General features: G+C 40.8%; 1 protein-coding gene across 1 annotated transcript in view; it reads left to right on the forward strand.

Annotated features, from left to right (window-relative positions):
- Positions 1–24,038, forward strand: part of ATG10 (autophagy related 10) — an 81,076-nt gene extending 57,038 nt beyond the window's left edge. The window contains exons 4-7 of the mRNA XM_009641116.2: positions 1,200–1,297; positions 22,447–22,544; positions 22,821–22,940; positions 23,331–24,038. Coding sequence (XP_009639411.1) covers positions 1,200–1,297; positions 22,447–22,544; positions 22,821–22,940; positions 23,331–23,343 — 329 coding nt within the window. The 3' untranslated portion in view covers positions 23,344–24,038. The remainder of the gene's footprint in view (positions 1–1,199; positions 1,298–22,446; positions 22,545–22,820; positions 22,941–23,330) is intronic.
- The last annotated feature ends 2,132 nt before the right edge of the window (positions 24,039–26,170 follow it).

Raw genomic sequence — 26,170 nt, forward strand, 5'->3', positions numbered from 1 at the left:
AGATTTTACATTTGGACTTTCTCTGCATTGTCTTCACAGGTTGAATAGAAAACTGAAAATTGAAAGTATGTGTGGCATCTCATATCGCCTGCACACAGATGATCCGAGCATAAATGCATACTTCTAAAGTTAACTTAGGCTCTTGTAACAAATTTCTTAGTAAATGCTAGACCACCTCCAGCACAGCTCTGGGATCTGCCACCGTAAGACCGAGGGTATGACGGTCTGCGAAGTCTCACCTTCATGAGGATGGCATAGTATAGCTAGTTTATGTGCTGTTACCCCCTCAGATACTTTATTTGCCACATGCTTCTGCTAGATGGTGCTTATGTAAGTTCAGAACTTGGTGCTTTTTTATAAATATGTGCAGAAAATAAGATAAAACAGAGGCTGTAGGCAGCTGGTTTTAATTTATATCTAAACATGGCATTCAAATGTTAATTGGGTGAATAAATCTTGTTCATTTTACAGACATGAAAATGTCAGTAGAATAAAACTATTTGTCACAGGATAATGGTTTCTGACACCTAATAAATGCCAAGATGAAGCTACATATTGAAAGTATATCAAAATAGTCTCTTGCTGTTTGCCAAAACCAAATATTCAGGAAAAATTGACATGCTTATTTTCTGAGTGGTTGACACTAATATCTTGGCATAATCCTAACATCGCAACTAAAAATCTGATGCACCAATGCTATATAAATGCAGCTCAAGAAAAAACTATGGGCATGTAGGTTACCAAAATGCAGTAAACTTTTGTCTGCAGAATTTTGTTCCTTAGATTTTTTCCACTCTCTTGCCATGAATTGCACGTGCAATGCATATGAAGTGCATTTACGTGAGAGAACTGTTCATGATATTATTTTGTGTTTTTAAGTTTATCTTATCCAAGCATTGTTTTACAGAATTAGTTTAACTTCACACCTTACAACCAGAACAGCAAGTTGTTACTCTCAGCTGACAGAGAGGAAAGCTGAACAGGGAATTTAGGGTATTTTTATATGCACCTTGAGTCAGGATTCGAGCAACACTGTTTTGGAGCTATGGGGCCAGAAGGGGCTCAGTCACATTTTGCTGTTATTTTTTCCATCTGCTTCCAGATAACTAGCATTTTCAGATTTACTTTTGCTATTCTGTATTAAAGATAGAGCGTGCCTAAGAGCTTTGACTGTGGGTGGTTGTTTCCCCCCCTCACAGACGGAAGACCTTTAACTCTGGATGAGATATGGAAGAGTGTTCATGCATGCTACCAGGCTCGTCTGCTGGAGGGGCCCTGGGACACTATTACACAGCAGGTGAGAAACCACTGGTCCTTTACAAAATTGATGAATGCAATATATGCCTGAATCCTCAATGGCCTTATTCCCTTCCTGGGCACAAGTGAAATATAGAAGAGTATAACTGAGGTTGTGCTGAGCCAGTTACCAGCAGCAGTTTTAGTCGTGGATTTTGAAGGATACATAGTTGTTCACCGTGTAAGACTTCATGTGACAGTATCTCTCATTTAAAATACTTTTCCAAAGCTAATCCTGAAAACTTCAGGCAATTTCTGAGTAATCATGGATTTGAGTAAATACAACAGTAGACTTATTTATGTAAGTAAAATATATCAGTGTAACTTCTCACAGATTGTCTATTAATCAAATTACCAAAAAAGACTGTGTAATTTTCAGTTTTAAATAGACTTGCAATCCTTAGGATTGAAGGAGAGAAAATTGGTCTCTCAGTCAAATAATAAGTTATCACTAACTAATGTCCTTAAGAATCCGTAGTTAATGAATTCCGTGTTTTACAAGAGGAAGCAGATTAGTGAACTGTGATAGCACTGCCTTCTTTTAAAGCTATTCAAATCACTTTTATTTAAAGTGGTTTTAAAGTCACCAGATAATTTCAGCAACTGTTCCGAGGCTTGTGATGATGGCTCTCTTGGAAAGAGTCAGACTGATTCAAGGAAGAGTGAGATACGGTTCAGAGCCGAGTTGGTTGCTCTGGTTTCTTCCCTTGGCTCTGGGCCTCCAGTGCAAGTTTGGACAAAGAGTAGAGACTCTCTGGGTGTGAATATTTTATCATCAGACAGAGATACTAATGCGTCCTTTCTTCCTCCCCTTTCCTTCCTTGCCTTTTTGATTTTAGCTATTTCGAGGTACACAGGTCTCTTACCACAGCAGCTGGCACAACAGGGATGTAACCTCAACGGAGTTCTACAGGTGTTTCTTTAATTCAACTAATACAATTTAATTACAGGATGCCTATTTGTAGATGGTACTCAATCATGGGAACACAAGCAGCATTCATGTTTTTGCAGCCACAGACTATTATTTGTATTATAATAGCTCCCTGAGAACCTAACAAGCATTGGTTTTCTGATGTTTGCTCTGCATGTCTGAATTCCAGTTGTGAGTTTGCAGATTCTCCTAATACATGCTTTTACATAAAGTATTAATTACCTGACCTGTCTACTGCAGAATGAAGATGAGAAAATTAGGTTTTAATAAAATAGTGTAATACGGCAGCAGATAACTGATTTTCTGCACGAGAAAGTATTGCAGTGCAGATTTTTTCAGTAAAATTTCATGATTTATAGCTGAAGTTTCAGATTTGTAGCTAAATCATGACTGTTTCTGCACAGAGAGGCAGGGGATTCAATTAACTTTTGCCTTCACTGCATCCACCTTCTTGCATTCCTAGTAGATGGAGACCAGTAACCCTGCGGTCAGGTGCTAGGCATCCTTTAGGGCTGACATCTCTGGTATTTCCCAGCTGAGCTGTTCTGGCCTGTGGATAGTTTATATTCCCACCTGCCAAAATGTACTGGAGAATCTGCTATGTGCACTCCAGAGGTGGTGTGCCTTCTCCACGCTCACATTATACAGTGGCCTAAAGCCATGTTCAAGCTCCTCTGTAGAAAGCACCGACTCTCTCTATTCATCTGCAAAGGACGGCAAGAACCTACAGCCCTGTATAGGTAATAAATCATAATGCAATACTACTGAGAATAAGGCATAAACGGTATGTTTGGAATGTGTAAAATCAGAGTGGTGGAAGCCAAAAGGAAAACCAGGTCACTCCCACCCAGAGATTATTTTTGCCTCTTAAGGAACAAGTAAAGCAAAACTGTGCTATGTCTAATAACTAGAGATGTGTGTGAGGTAGACACACAAAGGCTTGCAGAAACAGGTTTTATGGGTGGTAAAATGTGTGGAGTGCTGAACTTGTTATCCTTGTGACACCTCTCCAGAGGTGGTTCAGCCAGTGTGAGTCCAGTGACAAAGACTAAGATGTAAGGAAATATATTTTGGAGAAATGAGCAAAGTTATAGCAGCAAAATACTTTTGATCATAATATTAAGGTGACTTTCCATTACATGAGTTAAACTGTTTATCCTGAAGTAATATACACTGTACCTCAGGGTGATAGCGCGACAGTGGAACTGCTGGCAGGTAGCAGAAGCCAGAGAAGTTCAGATCCTCCATCAATCCCAGCACATAATTTGGAATTTACTTTTTTTCCTATTCCATCTGTATGTATGCCTTCCCCCTGAAGATCGTGTACCTGTGGCTCATGGCTGTTGAATTCCACTGACTTCAGTGAGGTTAGCCTGCTTTACATCAGTATTGAGCTTGGTCCAAAGGCCCCAGCTGCATTCTTGGATTGGAAATGTACTTTCCCACATGGCTGCAAGAGAGAGCCTCTGGGAAAGCAGCTTTAGGAGGTCTACAGTTTTAATTTTAGATGAAAGCAGAAAAGCACCAGGCAGTGAGGGTGCGTTTGCTTATGGTCATTCAGTCAAGTGATAAAAGACAAGGGAATGCACGGTTTGTGGAAGTGTATGTCTCTGGAGATGAATCAGAGCAGAGGAAGGCACCTCTGTACAATTAGCAGTGTGAACACTATCATGTTTTCAGTGCCAGTACCCACTGGTGCAACAAAAACTTTCCCTTGTAAACGGAGAGATGCATATGCCAGTCCAAATATAAAACAGCACTAAAAATCAGAGTACCCTCAAAGGAATGATGAAAGACAATAAAAACATACTGTAAGCACTAGCCTGCAAGCCTCAGATCAAAACAAGAGTTAGGTCCACAAGAAAAAGATTATTTTTCCCTCTCAAATGGATCAGGGTTCTGAAGTGAAATACAGAGTTTTCTCTTCCTTTTCTGCTTTTCTGCTGACCCATTTTGTTATGTGGGTTAGGCTTTGCCTGCAGGGACACAGATCGTATAATGCAAGTCACTGGGCAAACTCACCAAATCAGGCTTGTACTCAGTACACAGCAACAGCAGAGAGCAAAGGTTTAGGATTTTGCTCCAGAACAGATACAAATTTTAAATTCTACGAGCAACCACCATTGGGAAGAAAAATTGAGCTTACCACTGTCCACATGTGATGTCATTTAACTTTTAACTAGGACTGATTTTGCACTTCGATTCAATAGTTGGCAGATTAGGAAAAGGAAGTCATACTGCTTTTTTTTTTCTCCCAGATCCAGGATCTTACACTAGTCATTTGGGACTTATATTCCATGTATTGTATGAAATGTGGGTGCCATGCCTCTGCACGTTTTTGATACAACTGTATTTTGGCTTATGCCCTCTATGGTAAAATATAGCTGGGAGCAGGAACTGAGACATTGCTTAAGCTCCAATGAATTTAGCTTTTTGACAATTGTCAAAAATAAACTTCAGGTAAAATTTGAACTTTTTTAGTTTCTCCTAGTTACTATTGATTATTGTGGAAAGTGACACTCAGTTTCAGAGAAAGCGTCTTCAAGTATTTTTACCAACTACATTATTTTCATTGCAGAAAGCAAAAGTCAACTAGTTACCTTCTCATAAATAAATTAACATGATAAGGTTGCATAGTATTTTATAATGATAATTGATAAATGGTGATGATTTAATTGCACTTCCTCTAGTAATAATCTTAAAATGCTCAAATGAAGTTCCTATGATTGGCTTTCTTCTGCGTTAAGTCTCCCTGGAGTCTTCAGTCATCCCTTTTCCACATCCGGCGATAACTTGCTTTAGCTGTTTTAAATAATACAAATCAATTATAACACACAGCTGTTTAACAAAACTTCTAAATGTTGCTACAGGTCTCTGTGGGTATTTCCTGATGGCTTATAATGACATCAATTTAGCACACCTGGTAAGATCTGTGTGAGCTGGAAGTAGCTTAATTCTGCAACGACAGGAAAATTAAGGAGTATTTATGGATTACTGTAGCATTTCAGAACCATTGCCAACTGTGATTTTAGCTTCTTTTTACAAAGAGTCAAAAATGGAATTGCAGACATTGTGTGCCCATCTCCTGAATGGTTTACTTGTAACTTGGTGGGTGCTTTTGAGGATATCCTGTATTAGTTATTTCTCTCTACACATTCTACACAAAAGAATGCCTTTTTGCTTCTTTGAATTAATGGATGCTAGAGATGTACTCTTTACAAGAAGCCCCCTTCCAAGGCTTTGTAGCCTTTCCTGAACTGCAGACAAACAGAGCTTTTCTCAGTTGTCCCTCAGTTGGATTTTCCTGTTCACCTTGACTTAGGATGGAATCCCAGCCCCGCAGCCCCCATACCACCATGCTGGGTAACCTTACGGGCTCCTCAGGCTGCCAGCCCTGGTGTTTTTCCTGACTGCATTGCTTTTTAAAAGTACTTATTAAGACAGTTATATATCAGCCGTAAAAGCAAATAAGACATCTAGATGTTTGGAAGAGGGTGGGGAGAGAAGACAGATATGTCAGACTCACAGAAGTTGCAAACAGGATGAATGTAAACGTAACACTAAAGCTCCTGGAGAGGTTTGAATTAATAGTGGAAAAGAAAACCAAGACACATTCTCCAAAAACTCGGGCAAATGTATCCAGCTAAAAGAAATTTAACCGTAAATGGGAAGAAAAGTCTAGACAAAAGAACGATGAAGTAAGTCATCATGGTAATGGATGGCAGCAAGAGAGACACATGTTTCTCTCACGTGTACTCTGATACTCAGCAAAGAAGTCCAGTACAGTTTTAGGTAAATACATACTGGCATTGTGTAAAACAGCTCAAACATAATGGTCAGCAGATCCATGACATTAATATCCAGGTATAATATACTAGAGGCATAGTTAATTTGGCGTCAGTCCAAAAGTGCCATGGTCAAATGCCTAGTGATGAGACAATTTGAAAGGAAAACACCACAAGAATAGGAAAAAGTTTCAAAACCAAGGAACAGAGAGTAGAGAATAGAAATGAAACAAAGAGGAAGAAATCTTCCCGATTATAAAGGTGAACATATTTTACCACGTGGTAGTGTGTGATTTAACAACCAGGAATTTAAAACACAGGGATAACTAAAGTTTGGTTAAACTGTAAAGGCTACATGTTACTTTTTAACATTTGGAAATCTCTCCCAAGAGGAATGGGAGATGTGAAGCCGTAGAAGGTGATTGTATAGTTATAGCCAGAAATTCTGTCTTCAGACTATGTGGTATTGCGTCCTTGCTGGAGAATTTGGAAATCCAGAGGCTGTAAGTACCTGAGAATACCAGATTTTGGCCTTGTAATTTTTAGAAGCCTGCTTTTCAAAATTATAGCCTGGTAATCATGAAGATTTAAGAGCATAATAACTTCACCAGGTACTACATATTCACTTCCATATAAGCTATATGCATTATTGCATATAGTGGTAAAGCAGCTTTGAAAATTTTGATGTATGTCTTAATAGCCAGAATTTCAAGTAATCATTGAATTATTTAAAAATATAAATAAAAAACCTGAACAAATATGCTCAGCTGTCTTAGTGATCCGTGTTTACGTTTTTTCCCAGCTATAAAATAACTGATTGTCTGTGAAAAGTTGCTGAGATGACAGTCTTCAAGACTGAAGCCCTTTTTCGTTAGAACATGTATGGGATAGGCATTGGCAGTGCATGAGTTTTCATCCTGGTGTGGCTGGGTGCTCCAAAGCCATTCTGAAGTACCTGCATCAAGGGCCAAGACAGTAGCATAGTCCCCACATCCAGCTGAGTCATTGTTGTCTGCAGAGAGTGTGAAATGGTGCTGGATTGGTGATGGATACAGCAACCTAATAGAAGGTAAACTGAGACCCATTTATTTCCCAGGCGCCTTCTGAAATTTGTTAAGGAACAGTAGAGTATTTATCGGATTGAAAAAGATGGTTAAAGACACTGGTAATTTTTCATCCTTTCTTTGCCCTGGTGGGTATTTAGAAAAGTGTATACAAGGTAGAACAACTTCAGCAGGGGGAAGCAAAGCATTCCCACCTCAGAATACCACCTAGGTCAATGGTGAACTGCTCTCCTAGGAAGTCAGGAGATTTCCTGTAAATCAAGCAGAAAAGAAACTTGAATCTAGGTCTCTTAAGTCTCGGGTGAGTTCTCCACTTGGTTGTAGAGTAACAGGCAGGTATATCTGCCTTCTCATCTGTCTTTTTGCTGTGTTTGTGCAAGACCTGCCGTGGCAGGCGTGCTGCCTGGATGCCTACGGGCTACCTGCATGGCTGTCACAGGCATGCTCTGGGAGCCACATCAGGGCGTGGGCCACAAACTGATCACCTTTTCAAGATGCAGTTGTTGATGCACCTGCCCAGTGACAGAAATGTGGGGTTTTTTTCCTGTGGGGAGAGACAACACTCTGAGAAACATGCATTTCTAAGACTATGATGAAGCTGAGTAATAATTTTACCAGTTTTAGGCACAAGCCCTTAAACATATGTGCCCAAGTCCATTTTTGATCCTTGTCACTTGTGCAAGTCCACGTCTTAGTTACTTTTTTCCTGCATGGAAGAAAACTAGCAAGAGAATTTTAAAAGCTGATGAATGAACATGATCGCAGTCAGTACCAAGTATCACCATGAAGCTGTGCAAAGCCGCAAAGTAACTCAATAGTCAATTTGTCAGACTATTAAGCAGGTATTCTTTATTGCCGCGGTGGACATAGAGGGGATCACTCCTCCTAATGTGCACACTGACCATAAAACAATTCCTGATTATATTGTCACCTTACATACATATGCATTACATTCCTCAGAAGAGGCAGGGATAGGTAAATTAATTCCCAGAAATCATTTACATATTCTCCTCCCAGTTGCACATGCTCTGTGTTTTGAGTTGGTGGTCTTCAGGGTTCTCTGGTGGTTGTTTACTTCGTCCACTCCTCTTCTTCACCTTGTCCTTTTGATGAACTCCAGCTTTTACCCCCCTTAGTCTGCTGTCAGAACAACACAGCCGGTGCCAGCCGGCTCCCCATCCTTGAAACATCCCCCTTTATGTCTGTATCTCATGGTTCCCATCCCTGGCTATCCTCATATTGACAAAATGTTAGACATTTTGTCCCCTACATGCCTTCCAAGGCCGGCAGCAAAGATAGGCAATTTGCTACAAATCTGTCCTCTTTCTCTAATGATACACATTCCATACACTGTTAGTTTCTTATCTATAGTTTCTTACCTCATATGGTTAGTAAGTTAACCTAAAACACAATGCTAACAATTTAAGCCGGATCTTTCTCAAGGATGTTCTGCTTCCTCAGGGCTGTTATCTTATTCCAGTTACAGTTGGCTTCTAAAAGGTCTTTTGTTAACCCTTTAGCATCCCTTCAACCAAAAATCTTGTTTTTAACAGTGGAGTGTTGTCATAAAGCCTGACCTTCCTCTGAGAAAACAAAGTCGTAAACACAATCAAGTATATGTGCTAAGGCTTAATCAATGCTTAGTGATGAGGGAATGTAAAATCAAACATCCAAGGATAGAAATCGAACTGCATTATTACAGGAGGCTCAACAGTTGAAAAACTGCCCAATAAAACAAGAACGAAAGCTTGGTGACTTGATGGTCCTGCAGAAGTAGTCTAAAAAAACTAATCCATGAGTCAGGACTCTGAAGGCTTATGGAAGTTACAGCGCACATGTGTCCGTACATCCCTTCCCCCCCGCCCTTTTTAACCAAAACTGTTCAGGTGCAGTTACTTCTATTACCAAAATGTGACTTAGAGGTGTGTACACCGGGCTCTCCCCCCAGCCATGGGAGTGGAGACATTTCACGTGTGATACCTTGGTTTTGGGTTTACCAACAATAAATCGGCATTTTGCTTGTTTAGCGCTTTGCTGTCTCTCCAGAAAAAGACATTCAGAGCATACTCATACCAACCGTAAATGCTGCAGTTTGTGAGGACAGGGCAAATCTAAGCCTCGGGATTATATTAACTCTTCTGCCAGTCTGAAATTCTGCTTCCAGAAGGGTGCCGAAACCTTCAGGATTCTTAAGAATGAGAAGTTTCCTGTTTGCGTCGATGGTGTTACTGTCTCACTCTGTCTTCTCATAAAACTTCTTTTTCATGAGCCTCTCCTTCATGGCACTGCAGAGAAGATAAACCTAATAGTCTTAACTTGTGAATAGCAATCTCTGCAAATACACCTTTCTTCAAAGTTTGTTTCTTCTTTGGTATGTTCCTGCTGTTCTATAACCTTGAATAAACTCTTAAATAAGGGAGATCATTGTTGTCTGTGTGGTGGTCTATTAAAAGATCCTCCACAGTTATTCAGGTCTTATCTTAAAGGCTTACCATGCATAACCCTTAAAATAAAAAGCTGTGGACTGTGGATACCAGTGCTAGTCAAGTTAGGACTGAAGTTGATTTCTGCTGGTTTCCTTCTGCGTTGTTCATGCATCTTCAGGTGCAGACTATTCAACCATTTTTGAGTCCTCATCTTCAGTGAATAAAGCCGTTTCTGTTTACTGACAGCACTTGTACTACGAAAAGAGATGAGTTAGCAACTCTGTCCCATGAAGCACTGATCTTAAGTTTCATAACAGCAAGTGCAAAGGAATTCTCTGTCTTTTTCTCAACATTTGTTTCTCAGTTTTGTCTGAACGAGGTGTTTTTCTTCTGTCATTTGATACTTAGCAGGTAGTTGTAATATCATCTCTGTTATGTATCTATTCTGTCATATAAAAAGTCGTTAACCAAAGCTAAACTACCCAAATAACAGCAGAGAACCGCCCTATTTCTATATTAATCCAGAGTCTGCTCTTTTTCAATATGTAGTTAAGAATCTGGAAGATGTATTCTTTATCGTACTTCAATAATCCTGTCCATTACATCACTTAATTTATAGCAGTGTTAACAGAAAAATCAATAAACATTATTTCTAAAACGTCAGGGATGTTAATAGTGTGATTTAAAAAAGGAGAAAGATTCAAAACTCTGAACAGAACACATTGATGTAGTGTTGTAGAGGCACATCTTGCTGAAACTGTGGTAGGGAGGATTTAAATCATTATGGCTCAGTCATCTTGAAAAATGTGTGTAGGTAGCTATTCTTAGACATACAAATCTTTCTTGCCATATTGTGGGATTTTGCTAAGTGGGGGAGGCTGTATACCGTATATCTTAACAGAAGGTTGCTAAGATCGCTCTTAAATCATTTTGAGTCATATCAACAGTTGCTATGGATCCCCTGCTAATATTTTTTGAAAATTATTAGTACAACTTCCTGAGGAAAGGGAGTCTTACCAGTATAGGTTGGAAAGCTGTTTCACAGGGAAAAATTTAAGAATGGGAAAGCTGGATAGATATTTATTTCCAGCTAGATTTTTCTGTGATGTATTGAACTTCTGTGGTTTAAACCAAGAGATAGTATTGTACAAGCTAGCAAGTAGGTATTATGTTAAAACTAAGCATTAATTAATAATGTATAGCTGCCCTACAGTTTAATCATGCTTTTCCCAGTAAGACTTTATGGTCATAAACCTAGTCTGACTAATTTAATAGGAGGAAAAGATCAAATAGTGGACTAATACTAAATGATGTAGAATAACCACAGAGGCTTAATGGGTAATTTACATGTAGAAATAAAAAGCAGTAGGAGGATGCTTGCCAATTTCTGGGGCACAATTCAGGATAGGCTTTCAAGTCCTGGTACTGTTGTTGCTTGAGCTGATCGGTTATTCTGAAATGAAGATCTAATAATATTTTCTACACAGATATGTAATTAATTGAATGAATTACACTGCAGTAGTATTGATTCTCTTTATTCTTTTCTACTTCTGTATAAAATCTGTTTCAGTGCTACATGTTGCATTTAGAGATCATTTATCTAGCAGTGGTTTTGCGTCCATAGAGCTTCCCAAGCAAAGATTTTGTGGAAGAAGTTCTAATAGCATGTGCCCTCCCCCGTCTGGCTTTCCTCCTTGTAGGCTGAGGTGGGGTGCTCTTCTGTCTTCCCCCTGCCATGACGTCTAACAGTTCACTGCTGGAACGATGCTGGTTACTGGATACTCCCCCTTACTGAATGGTTTTGTAAAAAATTGTAAAATACACAACGACATTGATTGCACAATATGGAAGAAGTCGATATCATATTTGATGCATTCAGCTCCATTTGAGAGGCAACTGGTATGGTCACAAGGTGTTGAAAACTTTATAACAATTTCCCTTTTTGTTTTCTACAGCAAGGGCTTTTGGTCAAACCCTTTGGCAGTTTGTTTTTTTTTTTTTTAATTAAAAAAAACATTATAAGTACCATTTAAATGGAAGTTAGGTACCCATGTTAACAGAAAGAAATTTATGCCTAAGCACCTGTGCTCTCAGGTTATGGAAGCAGATGGTATCAGCAGTTCAAAAGCATTTACACAAATTCATGAGACCACTTGTCCATAATTGGATGCAAAATTACCAGGCAGGAATGTGTCCTCTGTCATCCTTAATACAGCAGACACGCTGGAGCAGTAGAAGGGGAGTGAACCACAGAAAGAGGCCAGACTGGTGTTCTCCCAAAATAGCCGTTCCAACTGCTGCCTCTTGGAGACAGAATGCATTGCTAGGTGGACCATTGGTCCAATCCATTGAGGCACTTCTTACATTTTTAAGGCAGTCTGAGGTTCAAAAAAGAAAATGAACTTATCCAAGGAGATGAAATTTACTCCATATAGTCAGGCTTGTATAGGAAGCTGTATACAGTCCCCAAGGCTCACAAAACCAGCTGACAGCCCTTGAAGCTGGAAGTCAACCGGAGTCCCTTTTTGGCTCCTCTTTTTGTATATTGTATTTCTGACTGCGTAGCAGCCTGATTCAAGAATAAGGAGAGAGACCACCAAAAATCCCTTTGCAGAGTCAGAGCTGTAGCTCCTATAGAAATTGTGGGTTCAAGCTTCCGTAAACTGTAGCTCCTCTGTGCTCTCATAAGAGAATTTGGTGTTTCAGTCCTGTGTTGACCGAGACACTAATGTGATTGTCGTCTTTTCTAAACTCCAAACACCAGTTCCATCAAAGCATTGAGCTGCAGTCCTGAGGCGGGCACTTTATCCTTGCAGGAGACAGTTTCAGTGTCCTTCTGGCATTTTCTGTTGCCCACCTTTGTCGTGCCAGCATTCACTGTTCTGGTGGCTGCTAATCCCTGCTCAAACTTCTGACTCCACCATGCTGCGTACAGAGATCCCTAAGTACCTTGGCCAAACTTCTGACAGAACTGGCTTTTAGGTAGTACAAAGTTTGTAGCATTATACTGAGTCTATCATTAGGAGAATTACCGTGAATATTGAGAGCCCTGCCTTGTCTGTACAAGAACATTGGGTATTCAGTTTCAATAGTGATTCAGAGTACTTGGTCTGACAAATGTTATTTCAAATGATAGGTAATATAAGATGCTTTGACTGGAGGAGGGGAGCACAGACATCTGCTGCTGTAGGAGAGATGAAGAACAAAGAAAGTCTTCCCTTGGCCTGAACTCAAAATGAGGGTTGAGTCACTCTTCTGTGGACACGTCATTGCCTCCTTATAGTTGATATGGTTAAATTAGTGTTCTGCTGCTCTGCTGCAGCAGAGATTTGCTTTCCATTCATTACCTTGTGGTAATTGTCTGTCTTCTGACTGTTACAGCTATCAGTCATACTACCTTCTCGATAAATTGTAAAGAGGAGGTAGGAATACATACCATCAAGACTCAAGAATCTTATGAAATCTCTCTTCCCAACATCTTTTTTGTCCAGGAATTACTGGGATTATAAAATGAACCCTTTTGGGGCACATTTGTCAAATGCCAGTACAGATCTTTTTTCTTAACTTACCAATTTTTTAATCAGAGTAGGAAATCTGTCTCCAGTATCTTTTCCATACTTCCACAGCTTGTTTCTTTCAGTTTTGCACCTTAGATGAATCTCTTAACTTAAGAACAGATTTTAAATAGTAATTAATTAAGACTATATGCTACATAACTAAACTGGTGACAACTGAATTAATCTTATTTTGGCAAGCACGGAAGAAGAATCATCTGTTTATTTTCTTAGGAAAATGGCTGAGATGCCATTTCTTGACAATATAACTATGGACCTGCCAATTTTAACTATAAAGTTTTCTTAAAGAATCATAAATGCAAGTTACATGCCTGTGAGAAGTTTAAGCTTTAAAAACATAGTTTTGTCTGAGCGTCACCTAGTGCTTTGACTCCTCTTGTTCTTAAAAGTAATAATTCAAACTAGATATATAAATACATAAACATACAAATATATAACTATATAAATACATAAATACATAGATATATCAGCAACGTTGGCTATTCTTGATTAGTGTTGTGCTTGTCCTGCGTTACCTCTGAGGTATGCCTTTTGAGGATATTGTGTTAGCTATCCAATAACTTTTCAAAAAATAATAAAATTATAATTTGTAAAAAAGGATCACCACCCCCTCAAAACTGTAAATGTTTTACAATCAGTCAGATTAACTGATTTTGGGGATGAAATATGAAATAGGTCTTGGACATCTAGTTATTGTATTCTGTATTCTGTGGTATGAATAATACTATTGATTACAATAAGTTAGCTCTGCACAAAAAGCACATATGCACATCAGGTCTTATGGCAGTCTTTTCTGTTGTTATCATTGTCCTAGTCATAGAAATCACTATATGGAGAATATATTTATCTTTCAAATATGCCTAAAATAGGAAGGGCCCAGAGATGTGAAGGTAACTACAGTAAAACTTACGATTTAAACCCATTTCCATCTGCCATCCTTGAAAAGAATTTAATTCTGGCAAACCAGCTTTGTCTTTGACTTTCTAGCTTGCACTGTGCGTTGTACAAGAGAAGTAAAGCTGTCGTCAGAGGTCATGGATAGAGGTATTGTTCCTGTTTTGGATGCATCCTTATAGCTCTGATAGCTTTAAAAATGGAAAAGGAAGATTGATGTTTTTGTGGCATCAAACTGTAGACATATTCAGCTGTCACATTCAGCAGAAGCCGCAGCTGTCAACATAAGTAGCAATAAGCTAGCACGATAGAAGTGATGTGTGCAGGGAGCACAGTGGTCAGAGCTCTGTCCGAAGGAAAAGATGTTTTTATTGCAAGCTGTAGTCAAGAGGTGGCATTCAGGCTATGATCGGCCACGCTTAATGACATCAGCAGGGGTTTGAGACATCCTTTACAAAAGGAACAGTTTGTGCCATGAAGTGTTTGTTTCTTCAGAACCTGCGTTTCCACCTTCGTGGCCATGGTGGATTTGAAACAGCAGGTACAAAGTAGTAGATGTGGTTCCTCTTGCAGAAATGCTGTCTGCATGAAATATTTGTGTTGTAGGATCTGCCAAAGCAACTCCCATTTTCCTCAGAAAAACTTAGCTGTTTGATTAATCGCCTCTTCAGCTTGGACTTCATCTTTGATGAAAGAAGGATAGGATCTAGCTTAGTTGGCTGTGTGGGGTTAGTAGTAGTGAAAGTATTAATAAAAACTTGTCACTAAAGTTAGTTGGTGCGTTGTTCGAAACACACAGAGAGCAGGTACAGTAAATCATAAGGGCAATTGCAACTGCCTGTCTGCAAAGAAGAGCGCGAGCATAAATCAAAATCACTCCACAGCCTTCTCCTCCAAAAAGGGGTTCAGTAATGACAGAAATTTGCTTTTTTGGTCTAGTTTGCACTTCTTTGTCTCATCAGGGTCCCTTCAAGTGTTCCCTTGCTCAGTACCATTGCAGATTTATTTTGATTGTCTAAGAAAATGCGGGAGAACAGTGGTAGTTGCACTTTCATAGTCATTCTTCAGCACCCGTTACAGACAGAAGTAGGTTGTTTCATCTTCAACGGGCTTAGCAGTGGGAGTGCTTCTCTGAGTTTTACGGCAAAGTTACAGAAACTTTTCTCAGTTAAATCGGTAGGATGACTTGGCTTCTGCTTGTAAATTGAAATCAAAGCGACTATAAATATGTCACCTGTCCCAGGTAATAAACTGTATCCCATGCCCACTAGGATAAATGGCTTTTTTTGAGTTGGTAACTTTTTCTTTTAGGCTTTTTTGGAGTTGATGGCTTTTAGAGCAAGCATATTTCTTTCAATAGCCATTTTGCCTTCTCTGGAAATTTTTTTAATTACGATTTCTCTGTAACCAATACCAATTCTATTACTAAAATATTATTTTTATTAAAAGCTGCATTAATAGAAATGTTGCAACCTATGTCAGTAGGATGGAGAAACCCTATACAATTAGTATCCTAACAGCAACTTTATTACTATGACATATGCCTTCTATCAGGATGATAAAAATTCCCTGTGTAATTACTGCTCCTTAACATTGCGTTTGCAACATAGTGATTCCACAGTAATAGAGTTTCTGTTGTACTAATTCCGATATAAGAGGAAAATCTGTGAGGAGAAGGGAAGAGGGAAAAGTTCGGAACATTATTCTTGTGAAAGCTGTTGCTGTCCTGTTGCCTTTGCAAGCACCATTACTGGTCCCTGTAAACAACAACGTACACACACTCATCTGGCTTCAGTGCTCAGGGTTAAAGTCTTCCTAGCCCTCATTCATAAAAATGTTACTCACTTTTTACACCTGAACCTGAGCACATGTGTAATTTAAGCAGAAAGTAATCCCTTTAGCCTTAAATTGAACATGGTTTCAGTTCCACATGTGCAGAGGTACTCTTCTGGTTGTGGGGCACACAGTCAATCTGAACAGGAAAATTTTATTACTTTCTTTCTAAATGAGTAGAGTTGGGTTTTTTTAGTAAGTAAGTTATTATTGACGTATGTAAAAATAAGGAATGAAAAAGAAGATAGACTGTGATTTCAAGAACATGTAATACAGTATCATAATCTTATGTGAAGGATTTTTACTTAAAAACAGGCATTTGTTTCAGTAAGCGTGATCAAAAATTGGTGAAAAGGGCAGAGCATGCAACTTCTTTACTCATTGCATCTCTATTTCCATTTCCCTAAATGGAAGAGATTATGAGGGATGTGTTTTATTAATCCTGCCTTCTTTTTCTGGCCTGATGACTGGGATTGTGAGCACTGCTGGGAAAATGTCTGAAAACAATTGGTTCTGGCTGCGGTGTTTGGTGGTAGTGTCCTGTATGAAAGTTTTGACACCCCTCCATGAATTTATTTTTGCAAAGCAACATCATGCAAACTGGATCGGGGAAGAGGTAGTTTCAGGCACAAATCCCTTGCACTATCATAAATGGAGAGACCATAAATGTTATGATGGATGCTCGGAGGCAGTTTAATGTAGCACTGGAGAAAATAGAAGCCATTACTATTGGAAGAGCTCCAGTTATGACAGAGAAAATAAATGGTGCTGTTAGAAGAGATGTACTGACAACAAAATACCTGCTGGCTGGGGAAGAGAAGAGCAGAGCACAGTACAGATACCTACAGGCAATTATGCATTACCTGAAGTAATGTTTATTTTTAATTTAAATCTGACATGGATAGTATTTCCTATACGCACTGCTTGATCAAAGGACATAATCCAATCTGATGGAAGTTTTAGACTTAGTTATACTTGTACTTAGGAACTACCCAGTCTTTGCCAGATTCATGACTTAACATTTCACTGTGCTATAGGCAGTGCACAGGAGACGGGATGAAGTTAGTTTTTTACACCGTAGCTCCTGATGACCCTGTGAGGGACAGCCCAGTTTCATCAGTAAATGATGGCAGGACAGGTGACAGACGCTTGACCAAGCCTTCACATCCCTGATGGACTTTATGGGAAGAGGCCTTCTTACACCACGCAGAAAAAGCTGCAGTTCAGCTGAATTGTTTTTTAAGTCCTCTGGGAGCCTGTAGCATTCATTTGTTGTTGTTGCCGAGGGCTCAGACACACCACCTGCCATGAACCTCAGCAAAAGAGGTTTCGGCTCACCAGTTTAACCTCACAACCGAGGCAGCTCAGCACCCGTGCGTGGATGGTTGTAGCTCCACAGCTAACGAGTACTGAGCTGTTGCACTGCCAGAGTGTAGTCACATTCAATCTTCTGTAGCATTCCCAAACAAAACTACATTTTCAAACCGCCCAATGAAACATTTCACATCTTGCATCCATCTCTCTCTGGCTTGGCTTTGTATGGGAGGAGTTGAGGTAACAGCTGCAGAAATGGGTACAGAACATCCTTACAAATCATTCTTGAAGTCACCTAGTAAAGAGGTCTTTCTACAGAAAATAATGGAACAACATTTTGAGCTTTCAAATTCACTGGAGCTAGTTGCAGCCTGTAAGAATTTTATTTGCCATGAAAGTTGGGTCAGACTCAGAGGGATATGCAGATGTATGATGGACTTCAGCATACGGTGCTGAAGAGATGGTGTTATCAGTCTGCCTCATGGGTAGCTAGATACAAGACCATAGATAGAAACAAGAAAATAATGCTGTTGATTTCAAATAAACCGTGTCTCTGTATTACTGTCCAGAAGAGTTGTGGGCAACCCACAAATGGGTTCTTGCTGTACAATGCCAGTGAATAATTGTGAGAATTGACTGGAAACTGTCACACATTACTCTCTAAAAGACATTGCTACATGACTGATTGGAAAAAGATGAATTGTAAGCTAAAAGTGGGAAGGTTCTTTTATACTATATAAAGTGGAGGTTTTTTTGCATGAAGTGCCAGTAGGACTTTATATATATTTTTCATGTAACTGGCTCATGGATCAGGCTGGCTGAAGGCTAGTATTGCTGCCCTGATACTTTGCTCGGGATACGTTTCACTGCATGTGGAATATCACCATTCTGCCAGATGACTGCAGCGGGTAGAAAATATGTTTATGAGGCTGACGCAGCACAAACTTCCATTCATTTTTTTTCATGTGTTTGAGAAGGACCTGGGATTCATGGTACTGCAGGTGCACGCTCTCTCTCAGGGCATGCCACGAGCAGAGGTGTGGCTTTCCTGCTTTTCCTGACTTCAGAGCTGACCTACAGGGACTGCCCCCTACGGTGACAAGATGACCCACCATCTTCAGTTCTGGACTCATCTGCAGTGACTGCCAGCAAGAGCACTAATTAATGGCACTTTGACTGTGCAAAACCTGACAATTGCATATACAGCCGTTGTACAGTAATGAGTTCTAGCTACTGCCAGCTCGGGCCAAATCTGAACTGGTGACCTGGCAATGAAAAGGCTCTGTAGCCCATTAACCAATTCTGAAATCATTCAGGGCTTTGATAACTCTTGCATGTTTATTGGCAGCTGTCCGGTACTTCCTCCTCAGAGCTGCTGTGTCAGTGATTTAAACTTGAGTGTACATTAAAGCCTCATGGGGATGCCATTATGTACAGGATTGGGAATTTAGGATTTGACTGAATCAGATTTGATGCTCTCGGAGTGTTTTCCCTGATGCTGAACAGCTCTTTTTCCCTGCCTCAGCCTTTTCCCTTTTTAGAGGCTCCTGCATAATGGATCTTGGCTCAGAATTTCTTTGACCGTCTCATGCTTTTGTGTTTTTCCTATCAATCTGTGACATATTCCCATCTTTCAGGTTTTGAATAAACAGCATGGCATTCTTGCAGTTTCATGCTTCTTGTTTCGGGTAAGAAAGATACACGCAGCAAGCTCATTGAAAAACTACGACTTTGGACACAGCTGTTTCGCATGACATCATGCCTGTGGACTTTCAGTGCTGAAGGATCTGTGTAATAATGAACTTCAGTTTCCTGGATGAGAGGTAAACAAATAAGGGACAGTGCTCAGTTTTCAAAAATAATGGAAACCAGAGCAACTCTTGCGAATGTGCAGACATACAGCTTTAGGGCACATGGCATTCTCAGGGCCTGGCTGAGGAGCAGGGTGAGTTTGACTAAACCCCTGGGTCATTTCGTTGTTGCCATTCAAAAGCCTGTGGATTATAGTGAGATTTGCACCACCCTGGCACAGCCATTACTTCAAGAAGTGTATGAAGCAACCCTTGATAATTCAAAGAACAAGGAGACAAGCTAGGAAGAAGGTTTGACTAACCAAGACCAAGCGTCCTCAGAGTCTTCATATCAACCCAGAAGCTGATGGCTGGGGTCCTGTAACAAAACCCTTTACATCTGCTGGATCCAGAGGGAAAGAAAGAGCCTTTCCACCCGTTTGAGAAGAATGGAGGAGAGATTGCAGGGAATTTGGAGTGTGAACAGATTTCACCTCTCCTATGCTCCTAAGTCACAGGTTGACGCCAAGTATGGTGGGACCAAAGATGCTACCTGTCTGAAAAACTGAGTAGGAATGCACTCTGCTTTTTCGTATGGACATCTGATTGTTACAGTTTGGGAATGTTTTCAGTGTCACTGTGCCATGTTGTAAAAAGAAGATGGACTGAAAGAAGAAAGATGTAAAATGTAAAGTTAATAAGCCATTTTAAAAAATCAAGTCTGGCCTCCATTTGTCACTCACTGGTGGTTTGCTGAAGCAAGAAGTGCAGGAGAGAATGAAACACCAGGTGACTGGATGGTTGGGAATGACTTCAGGCTGAATATTCAGCTTTGGGAATTATCTTTATGCCTTGTTCAGAGTGCTAAGCCACTTAAAGCCCAGATTATCTTCTGTGTTCTTCTTGGGAGTGTTTGCTACTGCTTTATGCTCCTTCTTTGTGTAAGGGAGTTGGCTGAAATTGCTGCTTAATTTACTTTTTTTTTCTTTGCCTAATAGTTTTGTAAATACTGCTAACTATCTTTTTTTGCTATCTTTGAGGAATACCATTGGCACGATCTATGTATTTTCTGGAATTGTTTGGAGACCTAAGCTGATTTAAGCTAGCAGATAATTAGAAAGGATTTTTAATTCAAGCTACCACTTTTTCTCAATGGAAAACAGCACCAGTTCACTTTTACTGACAGCAGATGGTAGCATTCTTGCGCAACTTATCTGTTTGCACTGCAATGTAAAACAAAGCTTTCTGAACATTGTTTTTTGTACGTTCTGGACCTTCTTGAAGTTTTTAAAAGTTGTCTTAGACACAGAATGATTGATCCTCATGAGTCCATTTTCAGCATAAGAACCAAGGGTGCTTCAGCTGTAAGACTGTTTAAAACTTAATAATATAGAACATGTCCTGTTTGCTGAACATGACAGGCCAGGATTTCTGTTTTGTTTCTAGGCAAGGGGTTGGAGAAGGGGTTTTCTCTGTGTAGCAGGAAGACCTACTCTGTCAGCATCTTCTCTTCAGTGCAGGCAGTTTACTACATGCTAAGATAAAGTGCCATCAGAGAACGAGGAGAGTCCAGCTACAGCTGTATTGGCTTGGACAAGGGAAATCTGTGTCGGAGCATAAATTTAGTTATTTCTTCTTTTTTGCGGTGGAGAAGCAGAGCCACCTTAGGAAGCGTGTCTAAGGGAAAGGAGTCTTTACCCAGGATAAAACACACATCATGCTGATCCTCATAGTCAGTCTCTGCCCTGGCTCTGGTGGGTAGCGTAGCGCAGTGGGCCGGGCTCACATGGCTGCACAGGCAATGCTGTGCAGAGATGCTGATCCTGCTGCTTTCTCTGTCGTGGTCCCTGCCTGCTTCTCCCCACGCCGCTGCCTTGCGCTGTGAGCTTCTCTGCTCGGGCGGAGTCCTGTGCTGAGCGACATCTGAGCACCGTCTGTGCTCGGCTGCAAGCAGCCGGTCGTGGCATTTCATATTTGACATCTTCCTTATCTGGAATCCCTTTTTAGCCATTCCCTGCTGTGCTGTTATGCCCCTTACTGCGCGTGGGGATGAGGTAGGATGTGTTTATTTTGGTGCAGAAGTAGTAGCAGTGACCTCATGTTGTGGTTTAACCTCAGCTGGCAGCTCAGCTCCACGCAGCCGCTTGCCCACTCCCCCCTGGTGGGATGGGGGAGAGAATTGGAAGGGTAAAAATGAGAAAACTCTTGTGTTGAGGTACAGACAGTTTAATAGAGAGAGCAAAGGCTGTGCTCACAAGTAAAGCAAAGCAAGGAATTCATTCCCTCCTTCCCATGGGCAGGCAGGTGCTCAGCCATCCCCAGGAAAGCAGGGCTCCATCACGTGTAACGGTGACTGGGGAAGACAAACACCATCGCTCCGAACATCCCCCCCTTTCCTCCTTCCTCCCCCAGCTTTATATGCTGAGCGTGACATCATCTGGTATGGAACAGCCCTGGGGTCAGTTGGGGTCAGCTGTCCTGGCCGTGTCCCCTCCCAGCTCCTTGTGCCCACCCAGCCCCTCGCTGGTGGGGTGGGGTGAGGAACAGAAAAGGCCTTGGCTCTGTGTCAGCCCTGCTCAGGACTAAACAAAACATCCCTGGGTTATCAGCATTGTTTCCAGCACAAATCCAAAACATAGCCCCATACAAGATTCTATGGAAAAAAATTAACTCTACCCAGTCAAGAGCAGCACACCCCAGCAGCATTAAAGGAAAATGACTTCCCTAGGGATGACACGTGAGGCAGTCAAATATGCTGATCTTGTGGTATCGTCCATGTACAGGTTGATGAGATCACTGTTATGGCTCTGCATTGAGCGCAGGCTTGATTAAGTCAGGATACATAGTCTCTTCATGGTCCGGCTGGAGACGAAAGCGAAAGCTTTATGGAACATTGGATTGAGTTTTTGGCAGCACCGTTTGCAGGGTGTAGGGGGACAGACAGAGACTTACCATGTTGTAGGGAGTGTGCCTGACTGCAAACTTAACCGTCACAAAACAATTTTCTTCTTTACCTCAGGACAGTTTTGACTGGGCTTCTTGAAAAACAACAGTTTTAGGACATTTTTCTCTGCAGTAGCCTAAAATGAGGATATGCCACCTAGTGGAAGTTAAAGCCACCTCGAGGGCTCTTCCTTATTGCTCCTCCCTCACAGGCTCCAAATTAAACTGTGTTTACTTCCCAGTTTGAGAAGATACAAGCATAAGGGGTCAAGGTGCTTGTTTACACAAGAGCTTTGCCTACTTGCATTCAGGTAATGCTGATACGGTAACTTGAGTTACTTTTGAAAACCATTGCATTTTAACTAAAATGGTGGCGTAGCCTGGTTGGTGATCTTACTTACCTTTTAAGATAGGGGAACATGGTCTCAGGTGCTCATTTGTCAATGTCTATCAGTGGAATAGCAATGTGGCTTAGATTCTGAAATGAGAAAAGTTGCATCAAGGATTAATTGGCCCCTGCTTTGCCTTTCCAAATGCAGATCGTGTCTTTTCTGTTTTCTCCTTGCATAATAAAACAACTGCTATTCCCTCTTAGGAGCACCCCTTACTTGGGCAGCCATTTTTTGTTCTGCACCCCTGCCGGACAAATGAATTCATGTCTTCTATACTGACTGGTTCACGGAAACAGAAGAGGTGAGAAACAGTAATGTGCCTTGCAAGGCTTTATGCAACATAGATAAAGTAAATCAGCCGGGAAGGGTAAATGGTCAAAACAGCTTCTTTGGTACAAATAGAATAAGATTCTGGATTCTCACCTAAGGGCTGAAAGTTAGAATATATTTGATACAGATAAAGTGAAAGAATAGCCCCATCTGAAGTTATTTTATGACTGCAAGTGTGTCTGCAATTCAGAAAAGTTGGGATAATATGTTTATGGTGCTTTTTTGTTGGTTTTTTTTTTTCCCTTAGACACACAAATTACATTATATTGTGGCTCAGTACTGTAGGCCCAGTTGTGGGTCTAAATCTGCCCCTGAGTTATGCAAAACTAGCACCTGAGCAGAATACAAATTCTGATTCAATTGAAAGGTAAGAGAACATGAAATCACCTTTTTTCTCTCCCATCCTCCTATGAAATTAAAAAGATCAGATGGATAACTGGCAAAAACATTGTCTTCTCCTTTGGAGCTCTTTGTTCGGTTCATTTAGGACTCACCTTTCAATATTTCACTTACATGGCTGCCTTATTGCCTTACTTTGCAATGAAAATCGGTGCTAAGAGAGATGTAGTTGGCACATTGCTGACACCCTTCATGGCTGTCGGTAGGTCCTTGATGTCCTGGGGTCTTTCTCAGGTGTGTAAAAGCATTTTATGGTGATCCCTCCAGTATATGGTTGGTGATGTGATCTAGCATAACTCTGCTATAATGATCCTAATTTTGTCTCTTCTGTTTTTTCTGTTTGATGTCTCCACTTCAGACCTCTGAGCTGAAGGACAGGTGATGGTTAGCTGTAGTAAAGCTGCTGCAGACTTCCCTGGGGATGAAATCAAACAAAGGAATCCTTCCTGACCGGTAAGCAATGCAATGTGGAAAGATGACTGTTCATGGCTCTTTCTCTGTCAAGAACTTGCCTGGTTACAGTGGAAGACCTAACAGTTGTCTGCAGTTGTGACAACAGCTCTTGAGCACCATGAAGACCTGAACTCCCTTGCGATTGCATTGACCCCTTGAAGGCACTCATTTCCTACCACTGTTTCACTGTGGTTGTGGCCTTAGTAACACTGCACACAAATGCACAAGCCTATGGTTCCTTGATACAGAGTTGCAATGCTGGGTTTGGATCTGTTAAACATATCTATTAAAAATCACATCTCCAGAAAATCTACACCATCTGTGAAGATATGTACAGCAAAATACTTGTAGGATGTCGTTTAAGCTTGTGGCAATCAGTGTACGGGCTGAGACTGCTTGGTTTAGGGACCACCTTCTCCAGGTGCATGGACCATCCTCGTGTTCCACAGCACACAGAGAATATCCTAATCGGAGGACTGAATAGTACTTCATGGAGAATATTTTGTGTATGTCATGCTTCAGGGAACAGACAGGATCAGGACTGTAGGCAGAGTACTTACAGTCTACATGTGACTAAGCATGTACAGTTCCAGAGTTCAAGGTGCCTCACGCTACCGTATGAGAACATCTGGCTTTTTTGTGCTTCGCTGCCTCCAAAGGGAGCTTTGCCATACCCTGTGGGAGTTACTGTTTTAGTCAATTAGTATTTCTCATTGTACTAGTAGTTTTTCCCAGGTTTGGTCCCTATCCTGCAGTCTTTATGCAAGCCTCTCCTGACAGCTGCTGAATTTTGGGCAAGTAGGAATTGCATAGTAGTGCAGTCAATGAAAGAGAGATTAGAAGTAATTTCCATGCAAGTCGTCTTGGATTCTCTCCTGATCAAATTTTATCTGCAGTATAAACCAGACCACAAGTCCTGAGCAGTTGAGATGGAATTACAGATTTTACTTTGTATGTTCATCAATATGTCACTTGCATCCAGAGTCCAACATATACCACATCAGAGCTGGAAATGTGAAATGCATCGTGTTTCAGATTCTGGTTTCTCAGAAATTTTGATTGGTTGCATATTTTTAACTTATATGTTATTGGTGGATTGAAATACAGTGCAGGCTGTAAAATTCAATTGGTGGAGAATTCTTTTGCCAGCCATTTGGAATTAATAATGTAAGCACATATTTTATCCCATTCTGGATCATAACAACCTGAAAAGCCATTTTTCCATGTAAGATTTATAAAATACAGCTTTCCATTCATGTACCATGACAGTATCTACATTGTCTTTTTTAACACTTTTGGTAACATATGCTTGATAATTGCATCCATAGCCCATTTTCCAACTTCAGGGAGACTTACACAGGAGGAAAAAACAAAAAAACCCCAACCCAGATAGCAGCAGTTTTAAGAGCTGTTAAATGCTTATCCCTGCTCTGTGATCTTCATTTTTGATACGCTGGAACAGAGGAGTAAAAGCAGTCAGCCCTCCTCAGCTGCCCAGCATTGCTAAGCAGCTCTCTTGTCAGCTTCTCCTGCCTCTACCCAGCGTATCGGTGCACTCACGCTGTGCTGGGGAGCCCTTGGGACCTTTATTCCCAGTATAACGTAGAACTGGTCTCAGGTAGCTTTATTTAAACCAAGGTCTGAATTAGCTCCTGCTGACCTTAGGATCAGGGAAGTGGAAAGGATTGATGGAGTTGTTCCCTACAAGCCATCAGCACTGAATGCTGCTTCAGCGTATCTGAGGATCAGTTACGCTCATTTTCCCAAAGCGTCACAGTGTGGTACTGCCCTGGGGGTTGAATATACAGAAGAAATTCCACTTTCAAACAATGGAAATAATAAAATGCAATCCTGAACACAGAGTGGCTTTGCAATAACTTCTAGCTGAAAAGCTGGTTTTAGTGTTCTCATACACTGGGCAAGAGCTGTTCCTTGATAAAGGAGAAGAAAAGAGCTTGGAACAACTTGTGAGTATTATTTTCAGTACCAGTTGTTAGACCTTGAGGAGATTCAACTGCTAAGATGCTACTGTGCAAAATTTATAAGCATCATTTCGTAGGCATTTCCTGGAGACCAGCTCTTCCTGTTTCTGTCCTGGAAGCAGAAACTGCGGCACAGCAGTATTATTCATAATAGGATTTGGCCAGTTGCGTTTCTTTGCTGGAGGCAAGACTTCTTTCTGCAAGTCTGCAAAGTGTCATTGCTCTGCTCAGAATGTCAGCCTCTCATCCCTGTGACACTGTACATCGGACAGAGTGTAATGACAGAGGAAAGAAAACAAATATGAAATAAGCCCGGGAGAATATACTCCAGTGACTTTCTCCGCTCCATCAGCCTTCCATTGCACCTTAATCTTCTGTTCTTTTTTTCAAGAATTACAAGAAAAGTGGAATTTTTCTGTAAATAAGAAATAAATATTTTTCTTTTAGATGGAGGAATTCCCAGCGCCCATCACTTTCTACCTTAGTTTGTTATTTGTAAACAATATCAAGCATTATTTGGACAGGGCATTGCACATTGTAGTAGACTTAAGATTTCCTCTGTCAGAGACGACCCTAGGCACTTGCCTGATGGATGGCTGCACGCAGCGGGATACTGCTTTGTCAAGGTCCCGACAGTCACACTCCTAACTCCCAGACGTCCTCTCCCAGCAATCACTCTACCTCCTAGATATCTTATAACCATACGTGCACTTGGCTGGACACTCAGGTTGTTCCCCGTTTCTGAAGCTGTCTCTGTCTTGCT

Source organism: Egretta garzetta, unplaced genomic scaffold (genome assembly GCF_000687185.1).
Source record: "Egretta garzetta isolate BGI_Z169 unplaced genomic scaffold, ASM68718v1 scaffold136, whole genome shotgun sequence".
NCBI classification, from domain to species: Eukaryota; Metazoa; Chordata; class Aves; order Pelecaniformes; family Ardeidae; genus Egretta; species Egretta garzetta.